At 38.6% G+C, this 12,000-nt stretch overlaps 1 protein-coding gene across 1 annotated transcript; it reads left to right on the top strand.

The window, feature by feature from the left end:
* Positions 1–3,393: 3,393 nt before the first annotated feature.
* On the top strand, positions 3,394–11,554 carry NPW (neuropeptide W). The gene is made up of 2 exons (XM_072417532.1): positions 3,394–4,513; positions 8,985–11,554. The coding sequence occupies exons 1-2, from the start codon at positions 3,644–3,646 to the stop codon at positions 9,141–9,143; spliced, it is 1,029 nt and encodes a 342-aa protein (XP_072273633.1). The 5' UTR covers positions 3,394–3,643; the 3' UTR covers positions 9,144–11,554.
* Positions 11,555–12,000: the final 446 nt, after the last annotated feature.

Below are 12,000 nucleotides of genomic sequence, written 5' to 3'. Positions count from 1 at the left end.
TGTTGGTTCTCTAAGAATCAGCACCGCCATAGTAGTGTTTGAGCAGCTGGTAAAGTGACAGTCTTGGGGGAAGGCAGTTGTGATCTTGCCCTTGTTCTTCTTTTTTTTTTTATTTTTTTTTTTTTCAGTTTTGAAATAAGTATTTGTAATCATTCAGCACCTCACACACTCAGAATATCAGAACAAAGTGTACTGTCACCTTGGCCTAGAAAGGACTTGAAACTGACTTTTGGAAACATCAACCACCCCTTTTTTTAAAAAATGTATATATAACCTCCATCAGGACAAATACCTGAGTTCTTGTACATCTCTAACAATCAGCTCATAATATATTAGGTTTTTTTCGCTGTATGCTGTATTATTCAAGTTGAGCTGTTTGTGATGTGGATACTAAATGAGCTGGCGTTATAATGGGTGACATTTTGCACAATTTACTTCCCATTAAGATGAGTAATTAGAAGAGCTTTATTGCCGATCTTTGGCATCTTTTATCTTGCTTCTAAAGTTTAATGTGCATGGATAATTTCTTTTATTAAAGGAAACAAATCTCAAGCCTATTTATTTACTGGATAATGAGGTTTTATACATGTGTTGAGATGTTTAACGAGTTCACCAACTGCTCCACAATAGAGGGAATTACAATATCACCAATTCGGGCTAATTATTGGCTGTTGTTTTCTTCTGAGCTAGCGGAACAATCAAAAAGCTTTGCGTATTTATCAGCCTTGTGTGAAACTACCGTGATAAGTGGGCACATATTTTATATGTCTGCCCACTACAAAGGTACGTTGATTGGAGGTTGGTTGTGCATGACTGATCTGACAAGCCAAAAAGTTCTCTGCAGAAAGTTCTACAAACTTTCTAAGAAGAAAAACAACAACAACATTGTGCTAAAAACTTTGATTATTACCATGACATAAATGATCCCAATGAAATCAAGCGTCCAGGATGGTAGATGTCCTAGCTGATTTAAGCACGTATTTTGCATGCAAAATGCTAACATAGAGGGTCTGTGATGATGGAGTTTAATTTGTGTAGGAAATGCTACTTTCCAATCCAAGTCATGCAAAAGTAGGTTAATGCTGTATAGGAGATCAAATGTAGGTCATAGAGGGGAGGTCAGCTGCAGATACTTGCACCTTGCAATGATGTCTGTCTGGTTTACACCTACAGTATTTGGCCACATAGCATCTATGGTATAGGCACTGTGCTCACAGAAAGAAGTTTGTAATCTCAGGGTGCCGGTCAGAAGTACTCATCTCAAAACACACCTTAAAGCAAGTTGCATTTCCTCATGGACTCAAGCCCATTGATACAAACTATTATGTGTTCCAGGCTTTTTGAAAGCTTGCGTGCATTGTCATAATATACATTAATATATGTTATATACTATTATTATAATAAAGAATTGATGATATTTGCACAATGTGGTGTGCTTTTAGTTAGCTTTTATTTTTCACTATTTTTAGTATTTCCTGGGAAACTATCAAGAACTGCAAGGGCTAGCAAGATTGCCAGCTGGTTGTCTGGTACATTTAATTGTTAGACTGCCTACCCGTTTTCTTCTGACTTTTAAAACCCGTACTACTTCCCACCACTACATATCTCCCCTCCTATTGTGTGTTACTTCCCCCACCTCCTAGATTGTAAGCTCTTTGGGGCAGGGTTCTCTTCTCCTCCTGTGTCACTGTCTGTATCTGTCTGTCATTTGCAACCCCTATTTAATATACAGCACTGCGTAATTTGTTGGTGCTATAAAAATCTTGTTTATTAATAATAATAATAATAATAATAATATTAATAATAATCTGTGCTGCTCTGAGAGGGAAGCTGGTGTACCTGCATCACTGTTCTTGTACCTGCATCACTGTTGGGAGGTAGGAGCAAGAAAAGCTGAGCTGCTGAGTCACTGATGGTATAGGGCAGGGGTCCTCAACCCCCAGTGCCCTGGGCCGTAAGAGCACGGAGACCGACAAGCGGAGGTCTGCGGTTTTGGCCGGTGCAACCCCCAGATTAGAGCTGTGGACCATGTCTCTCGTATGGATGGCAGGCTCAGGGCGGTGGGCGAGTTCTGGCATCATGACATCACAATGGGGGAAGTTTCTTCCCCTTTAAATGACACGCGGCTCCCCACGCATGCGTGGTCCATATAGATTTAGTGGTCTGAGAGCTCTAAAAGGTTGGGGACCACTGGTATAGGTGTAGAGGCTACTTAGTAACTACTACTTTTTTTGGTCAGATAGATATGACTTGTATGTGAATATTATCATTGTTATTATTTATTAATAATTTTTCCCACTGGCAGGCAGCAAGTTGCACACAAGGCTCCTCTGTGACTCTTATTAAGCTGATTTACTTTTATGCTGAGCCTTAATACCACTATGCTTGGGCACTGTTGCTTTGTGGGCTGTATGACTTTATAGAAATGTTTGTGGCTCCCAGTCCAAAATAGCAATCAGAGTGATTCTTTAGAGACCATTCAATGATTAATCATCTCTCTTTTTTTGAGGCTGGGCTTCCTTTGACCCAATAGCAACTGCATTGTCTGCAATGTCTATAGGTATGTATTTACCTGAGGGTAAATTTTTAAGTGAATAGAGTAGGTAAAAATTGGATAAATTTCTCCAACAGCTTTTTTTCCCTCCAGATTCCACCTTCTAGATGTATTTGTGTAAAACAAAACAAAGGTACAACACATTAACAAAAGACCTAAATAAACAGCACAGTAGCTTTGTACATAGCTTCTTATGCTCAGGGCCAAATATAAATTATTAATATAAATATATATATATATATATATATATATATATATATTTGTCCTTGTGCATAATATAAAGGTAAATATGATGCTCTGTTTCACAGCAAGTACTCCTCATTTAAATGGAATTTCTATTAGATAAACGGAGCGGCAAAGAAAGTTGTATTTGCTGTGATGACTTTGCTAACCCTCATTGCTTTGGAAATTCTTTTGCAATAAATGCTACTTTGTTCGCCAATATGTCTATAGATAGTATATTTATGATATAAAACAGTATCAAGATGTGCATGCTTTCCCCAAAAATTGGTTCCATATAGAGAGAAATCTAAACAACTCGCCACCTATGTTGTAGAGGACCCCAGAGTTTGTTCAAATTTGATTTAAAGGGGTCATTTCCTACCGATTTCAAAGTTGATTATATTGAACCAAAGTGGTTTATAGATCTTTTTTTACCAGTTATAGTCTGGCTGAATCACTCAAACAGTGAGTTTGTATACTATGTTTTACACAGATATACACTTTAAACCACAATTACAGAAATACATGAGTACATGAGTAAAGCAAATATATCATGCAGCTATATTAAAGTGTACATTTAACCCAATACACACATACAAACCCCCTCCCTTGGAGCTAGAGTCTCAGAAATAAGCTGTTAACAGTGACGATCTCATCTCTCCTACCCCCTCCTCCAGAGTGTCTTTATAAAGAGACGAGCAGGGTGCTCAGATAGAGAACTCCATGCTCAGAGTGCAGGGAAGTGACTCTTGTGCTCTATTTCTTCTGTTCGCTGCATTTCTTCTTCTGGACCTCTGTGAGTCCACCTCCTCTTTGCACTTTTCAAGAAGTCCGCTGCATATTTTTTAGCTGTTGTACAGGCACAATATGAGTAGGCTAATAAGCCCAGCAGGTTTCTGGTTTTTAGGCTCCCTGCTTCTGGTGACCCCCCAACCAGGAGCGCTGTGGTACAAGCACTCTGCCAGTCCCAGGTACCACACTGTGGGCAGAGCATCTGGACTTCTCATTGGCGTTAGGCGATCCCCTTACTTGTGGCGCAGAGACGTTCCAGTTGGCCAACAGGCGGCAAAAGAGAAAGCAGAGGTAATATATGGACTGTGGAGAGGGGCAGGAACTGACCACCAGCTGTACCCTGACCCTGGAGAAAAAAGCACTCTGCTGGAGAAGCTCTACAGAAATCTAGAGGAGGAGAGAGATCTTGGTGATGACAAGGAGATAGTTCACAATGGTGAGAACATAGAAGGAGCCAGATTAAGCTTTAACAAATTTGGGGAAGAAAAAAGGCATTTTGAAGATCAGAGTTGGTTAGCTGGACGCCTGGATCTAGTGGAGAGAAGTTTGGGAGAAAACAAGTTGATGTTTATAGAACCAACACCAAAAAGTGAGATGGGTCTGGAAAGAAAAAGGTTGATGGTAAAAGACTTAGCACGTGTACAGCAACATTTAAAAGGAAACAACTTACTCGTTATGGAACCAGGAGAAGAAAAGAGGATGCAAGAACAGACTTGGCTGAATAATGATCCTGGGGAAGAACCTCAAAGCTTGCAAGGGAATGAGTGGATGTTCACTGAGCCCTTGGATGAAGCCAGGAGCTTGGATAGAGAGACAAGGAGGGAACAGGAGTCTCGAGCACCCAACACTGAGGACATCTTGGCAATGTATTTACAAAAGTACCAGCATGGAGCCAGCAGAGCATACCCTCATCTTTGGAGAAGACATCTTCCAGGAGACAAGCAGGTAAGACATCAACCTAATGGAAAATCTCATGTTAAAGTGCACAATGCTTATAGCTCACAGCAATCAAATATTTATTGTTTTAACTGTGGAAAACTAAAAACATACAGAATTTAGTTGCTGTGGACTACTGCACTTTGCATCTATTTTTTTAAATAGTTAAATGTGTTGAAGGCAAATTATTATTATATAAAGTGATTTCTATCATAGGACAATTATTTTTGAAATTTATCAGGTTGTGTATTCGGTGGTACAAGTAGTACAAGTTAGCATATTACTTTAAACCTGCATACTCATATGGATTGGAAGGAATCTGCAGTGTTTTTTTTTCTTCAAATATATCTGTACATGTGAAGTGATCTATTTCTATCCTTTTTTTTTTAGCCTTTAAGTGCCCCTTTAACCCCCTCCATATGTTGTTTTTTATCAAATAAATGTATACATGTCTTTTTTTTCTATTGGCCTTCTGACCAATCATATAATATTGTGGGTTCCTCCACTTCTTGGTGAACAGGAACAGCAGAGGTGGCTGGTAATACCTACAGTATGTAATGGTGAAAAGCACCGTTGTAGTAACCTTGTCCAGACTGGCGTAACAGTGCAATTTTTTTTTTTGGGGGGTGTCTATGACTTCCCGAGCCTCAGAAAGCCATTAAATGATGGGTAGCAGAGGAGAAGGACTTTCTGGGAGGGACAATGTTATACTAAAAGCTGTTGTTTTTTTTTTTTACTACTTGATATCTGGATAACTACTTTATTTTTTAACTGGATATCTGCTTTAAAGCACACATGTTATTTAAAAAAAATTATGTAGATTGCCATTGCCACCTTCATTCTAAAATTTCTAGTTTTCCTAGTTTAACTTTAATAATTTTAAAGTGGAACTAAAGTCCCTCCTTTAACATGATCAATCAGGCAGGTGGTTATTGCAGAAAGGAACAGGTAATGTCCCTTCTTCAATAACAGTTCTTACCTGCGCATGCGTAGCTCAGCTTTGGTTGCCTGGGAAACCTGGCAGTCCCAGCTTCCCTTATGCATGCTGGGAATGAATACATTTATGTTTGCCTGTGTGGAAGTTACGTCAACCCTGCACGGCCAATCAAGATTGCTAAAGATCGTCTTTAGGAGGAAATGAAAAATGAAGATCGCTGTGCCCTGCGATGGAACAGGAATAAGTGAGAATTCAAGGGTTTAGTTCTGCTTTAAGGCAAAGCCACTAAAAAAGCAATTAGCAATTAAAGAGCTATCGTTAATGCCGTTTAATCCTTCGTCATGTCTAACTCTAGGATCCGCCAAAAATGCCCTCACTTCTGAAGACTTGACCTCCATATGTTTAAAGGAACATCCACCTACAAACATTCTCTTACTAGGGCCACATCCCTTAAAGAACCCAAAACAGAAATTTATGGTGAAGAACACTTTTTTCAATGGGACTTTTTAGGCCAATACCAAAGACATATATTTAGAAAAAAATTACAAAATGTTAATAAAATTAACATTAAAAACAAAAGTCAATCCAAATATATAAAACATAATAAAATCATGATTACAAACAATAACCTCTCCTTACAGGGTATCCTACAAATGGGGTATTGTCTGAATAAGTTCTCTACGCATTTGGGGGAAACATCCGCTTCTTTAGGGGAGAGGAGAGAGAATTATAGATATATAATTAGAGAGAAATATACCGTAGGTATAGATTCTCTCTCCTCCCTCTTGAAGAAGCGGATGTTTCCACAAAACGTGTAAAGAACTTATTCAGACAATACCCCATTTGTAGGATACCCTGTAAGGAGATAATGTTTGTAATCATGATTTTATTATGTTTTATATATTTTGATTGACTTCTGTTTTTAATGTTAAAAATAATAAAATTTTGTTATTTTTTTTTTAAATATATGTCTTTGGTATTGGCCTAAACAGTTCCATTGGAAAAAAAATGTGTGGGACTCTGGATGCAGCTTAAACAGCTTTTAAACAGCTATTTATTGTAATTACACAGGACTATAGCACCCTTGTGTATGTATTATGCAGAGTTTTGACAATAAATGCCCAACTTTGGTGAAGTGCAAGGATAAAGAAAGGGTGTTTAGCTATTAGTTCTTTCTGAGCAGAAAATATCAGGAAATTATAAATATACCCTTACTGTACCTAACAAGGGTGTTTACATGTGAAATTTTATTGCTGGCTGTTTAATTGTTCAATCGTGTTCGTGTGCTAAAGACTTTTTACTCATCCCAGAGATCTGTTTTTCACTTTAAATTATTATAGGAATATTTTATATTTATTTCTCTTACATCAATGAACTGTTAAAAGCTAAAGTTTTACCTCTTTATATTTTGGCTAACCTGGTTCCCAAACATCCAAACTATCAATATGCAAATTAAATTAAAGTTTTTAATGAAACCTTCATATTTGCATTTTATACCTAATTTTATACCTAATAATTTTTGGCTCTGAAATATATTCTCTGGGTCTTTGTGCTTTCTATGCAATGCAAGTAGAATATGACACAGCATTACATATTTAATTTAGCGGTAAACTTTGAAAAATAGATGATCAGGCAGGGCTTAAGTTAAGCAAAAGATTTTTTGGCAATAATAAAAAAAAGTTTTACTACTTAAACACATACTTTGCTAAACATAGTTCTCCTATGCTAACAAGGTATTTCAAACATCAATGTTTACATATCGCATATGACTAAATTGGACATTCATTGGTCTTGTCTCATTTCCAGGCGTGTTTCGCTCGATGGCTCCTCATTCAGAGACTTAGCCAATTTTCAGGCAGGTCGGTATTACAGGCAATGTACCTTCTACAATGATCTGTCTTACTTGCCTGATTGCTCCCGGTTCTTAGCAACAAGCTGAGCTGCACATGAGCAGATTGCTTTGTTTATCAGGATACCTTGCTTTTCCATCTCCCTCTGTGTTTGCTGGGACTGAATGAACTACTTCATTCCAGCTCAGCCAATTAGGAAAAGAAGGGAAATAGCAACAACCTGCAATAAACCAGGGATAAGTGAGTAGCGTGGGACTAATTTCACTTTAACTTGTATGTGAACAGCATAACACAGTTTGTAAAAATGTAGAAACTCTTAAAAGGGGACTTTAAAAACGTAAAAATTTGCTATTGTATTTATCCTAAATTCCACTTAAAAATATTAGCTTTTTCTTGGTATATGAGTGTGACTAGACCCTCCTGTAACTATGGCCTCATTTACATCTGTAGTGTATTATTTTAGGCCCCGCTGCCTCGTAGTCTCAGAAGCTTTGGAATGAAATTTGAGGATGCCACTGCTGTGCCGGTAACTTGCTGCTGGCTTTGGCTTGAGGATTCAGAACCTCAAAGAGGGTCACCCGAACACAAAGACACAGTTTAGAACATGGTCATGTAAAATAACATGGAAAGGAACTATACTAGTGACTAGTTCTGCCATCTGCCTGTTTGTTTGGGCATAGATTTCAGAGATTGGTTCCCTTTAGGCACGCTAAGCTTCCACTCATTATAGCTCTGCATGGACACAATATTAACCATAGCAACTATTAGGTGACTAAAGCCCACTAGGCTGCCTTCAGTTGCATACTAAACCGTGTGAATACAAATTGTACCAGCGGAGGCTATGTTTTGTTTTGAGCTTTGTCAAACATTTACCAGCTGTGCAGCAGGCTTCAGCAGATATTTAGCAAGCTCCGAGGGATTTCTTGGCTATGCTTGACATAAATACTGTATGCCAGCATTTCTTGATGTTTTTAATATAGGGGAACTTTTGAAATAACTTTACGGTCTGCAGGGAACCCCTGCTTTAATTACCTGTTGGCTCATTGCATTTTAGCATGGCCAGTTGTAAGAAAGCCTCTTACTTTGCTGGCCAGCACTTGGAAGCTAAGATTTATAAAAAATACCAATATATTACCTTTCTTTAATTTGAAAAACTTTGGTTTAAACACGTTCTTACTAGGGGCAATGGAACTTCAGTAGACTATACAGAACATTAAAGCAGTGCTAAACTCGTGATACTCGCCTATTTCCATTACGCCACAGGGCGCTGCCTTCTTCCTTCTTCTTTTGTTCCCGGAAACGATCTTTGGCCATCTTGTTTGGCCAGATGACGGTCGGATGGGCCAGATGGGATGACGTAACTTCCACACCGGCACGTGAAAATTTATTTAAGGATGTTACAATAGTCCAGATGAGAGATGATAAAAGCATGTACAAGGAGTTTAGTCATCTCTGTGGACAAGTAGGAGTGTGATGTCCACAGCTAAATTTAGGAGGGATTAGAATATAATAGAAAGTTAAATTGGTTAAAAAAAAAAATTTTGTTTCTGTCTCTGTCCATTCTGTTGTGATCACCTCCATGTCTGGGCGACCACTGTTCACTTAATGCTGATTTACCATTGCTGACATCTGAAGATATCATTTCGTGTTAGGAAATTTTTCTTGACCTTTAACACATCTGTTGTCGTTTGAGCTGTTTTTTCCAGGGTCCAAGGCATTGGAATTGAATAATTGTGAAGACCTGACATGGACCTCACACAAGATCCTGTGCAAATCCATTCTTCTCTCTCATTCACTATCCGATCCAGGAAGACAGAATTACAAGATAGAAGACCCCACCATTCCTCTCTGAACCCGAATACGAGTCTTTATTAGGACTGCTAGTGACTGATGTGCATATGGATATTTACATCGACCATATCTAAACGCCACCATCGCCACGGGTAGAACATTGGTGATGCCCAGAATATCTCATGAGTATTAAAGGATAGCTCCTCCCAAAACTGATTCTATGATGAAGCTTAAGCAAAACTCTGCTCTAAACAAACCCACAGAGCTTCAGCATTAAAATAATTAGGCTGACATGCACCAGACTTTGTAGTCAAGTTGTCACAAATTCAATGGGCAAAATGTAACTACAGCTTCCAACTGACATCAGGGATCTGGCTGGCAGATCATGGCAGTGGTGCCTCCTGGGGCTATGTATAGTTGGCATTTTGTCCTCTGGATATCCACTGATCAGTTTTGGTTTCAGTTATTCTTAAATTCATATGTGTAAGAACATCACAAATCTGAACTAAAGAGGTGTATTTCTAAAGGGCCAGTAATCCTAAAATACAAACTGCTTAATATAAAAAGCTGTTACTAGCATTTACACATATACATCTAAACATTTACCCACTCAGAGACGTTAATTTATACTTTTGCAAATCCAATCTGTACTTTTGTACTTCATATGTATGTAAACCCCAAATATGTTGGTATCGTTTCTCAATGTATACAGTCTTATTAAGATAATAATGTTTATTAATTCTGTTGCCAAGTTTCAGTAACACCACTTCTTGTTCCCTCCCTTGTTAGCTGCAAAGCTGTCAGCCTGTTGTAAGATTTCCTTAAACCATTGGGCCTTCTATCAGGTCTATCTGACTGGCAGCCTAGAGTCCAAATGGAAGTGTTGTAATGTAAGGGTGACAACGCTGCTGCTAATTGTAAAATGTTAGCTTATCATTGTCAGCCTGCAAGAGAAAGTGCTGGTACTGACAGGATCTCAAAAAAACTTTGCAACAGAATCTTTAATAACATCTGTATAAAATCAAATTGTTGAGCATGCTGGGGAGAATATAGAGGGATTACATACACTCTAATGTAAATATTGGTTAATATGCAATAGCCTGTCTTTATGCATAATTTTAAATTATATGTGTTCATGGAGTCCTCTTTCTTTGGTCATTACAGCGTTTTGTGTTACCTGACTACACAGTGACATTTGTCATTATAGTTTGTCTGGTTGAAAAATGTCCATTGAGTTGTGCAGCAAGGTGATTGTAATGTCAGATTTATTATAATGTTGGCACGAAATCACAGCGTAAGAGAGAAGCATTGCATTGCATTTTGATATGCCATGACAAGGTTTTAGTTCCTAGTTATAGAGCTGAGAGAGGTTATACAGTGTTATGCACCAAAACACATCTAGCAGAACTGATCACAGGTCCATGTGATTACTTCAAAAGCCCACAAGCCACTTACGGCAGTCATAACTGGCAGTAAAAATCTTGGCTTTATAACTTTACTGCAAATGTAAAAATGTGAGGTCACGCACTGCTTCCAAACAGGTGTGGCAGACACAGACCGGCACGGGCCCCTGTGCAAGATTACCTAACGGCTTTCCCCCCTGACAAATCCCCCACCCCAATCTCTATATTTATCTTTCCCAGTCTCTTCTCTTTTTTTGCCATTCTTCTCTCTCTCTCTCTCTCTCTCTCTCTCTCTCTCCCCCTTACTCTTCTTTCCCCCTCCATCTCTCCCCATTTTTTCGCTCTTCTGCCCTACTCCTTGACCTTTTTCTCCTTTCCTCTCTCCTTTTTCCTCTTTCTACCCTCTTTCGCTTCTACCTAAAGCTAATAGGTTTCTTGCAGGTCTGAGTATGTGGGACTCCGAGGGCGTACAGTCCTCAGCCAGCGGGGGTCGATGCAGCAACTCACATGGTCTTTGCCTGCAAGCTTGACCTCTGTTGACAGCTTGCAGCAAGCGCCCTAATTTCACAGCCTGAGCTAAAAGGCAAGGACTGTGCGGGTTTCTGCAGGGACCCCTGCTGCCTGAGGACTGTACAGGGGGGCCCTCATGCAACTGCACTGCAATATGTGCCCTTCTGAGTGTAACCTAATAACAGTGAGTGACAGGAAACACTCATTCAATTTTGTTACCTCTGACACATTTTGCCTTTTTTTGGTGCTTATTTATAGAAGCAAAGGAAAATAATCATTTTTACAGACTTCACAGCATATAAGCATTAAAATAAGTAGAACTGGAAGTGTAAAAAGAATATAGTTTGATCTACTAACATTAGCAAAAGCATACCTCTGATCTCTTTTTTTCAACTCTTCCATAAATATCTGTAAAAGATACCACTATTTAAAATCAATATAAATTTTACATTTACTGGTTCTTTAAAGTTGAAGTAAGATTTTCACCTCTTTACTGCAGTTTGTATAATTGAATGTTTGCTGGTTGTAGAATAAAAATATTTTGTGATTTGTTCAGCAAGCTGCATTTATTGTGTCTGTGAAATATTTTCCAAACTAGCAAATCTGGGAGTAAATTGGAAATCCAAAGAAAATAAACGATTGTGGGAAGTACCAAGCCTAAGCAGTAAATTAGAACTGTGGCCAGGTTAGGAATTTTATTATTTACGTTTATGTTCTAAAAGTCTGAAAAATGCAACTGAAGTCCCTTGCGATAGAAGTTGTAGGTACCTCTCTGACCACTCATGTCTCCTACTTTTTCTTTGTTCCAGCTCTGCAGCCTCCATTAGACTATTTAGCACTCAAAACTTTTAGGATTGTCAGATGTCTGTGTAACACAGTGGATGTATTATCCAAGCCAAGAGTCCTGTAGTGCAATTGGTAGTCAATGTCAACTGTGAACTTCATTTTTTAAAACCAGACAGGGCCACTCACTGACCTTTAGAGCTGCAATCAAATCTCAAAGCC

This window comes from Pyxicephalus adspersus, chromosome 7 (assembly GCF_032062135.1).
Source record: "Pyxicephalus adspersus chromosome 7, UCB_Pads_2.0, whole genome shotgun sequence".
Classification (NCBI taxonomy): domain Eukaryota; kingdom Metazoa; phylum Chordata; class Amphibia; order Anura; family Pyxicephalidae; genus Pyxicephalus; species Pyxicephalus adspersus.
Note: the sequence above shows the minus strand (reverse complement) of the source record. Positions and strands in the feature narration are given on the sequence as shown.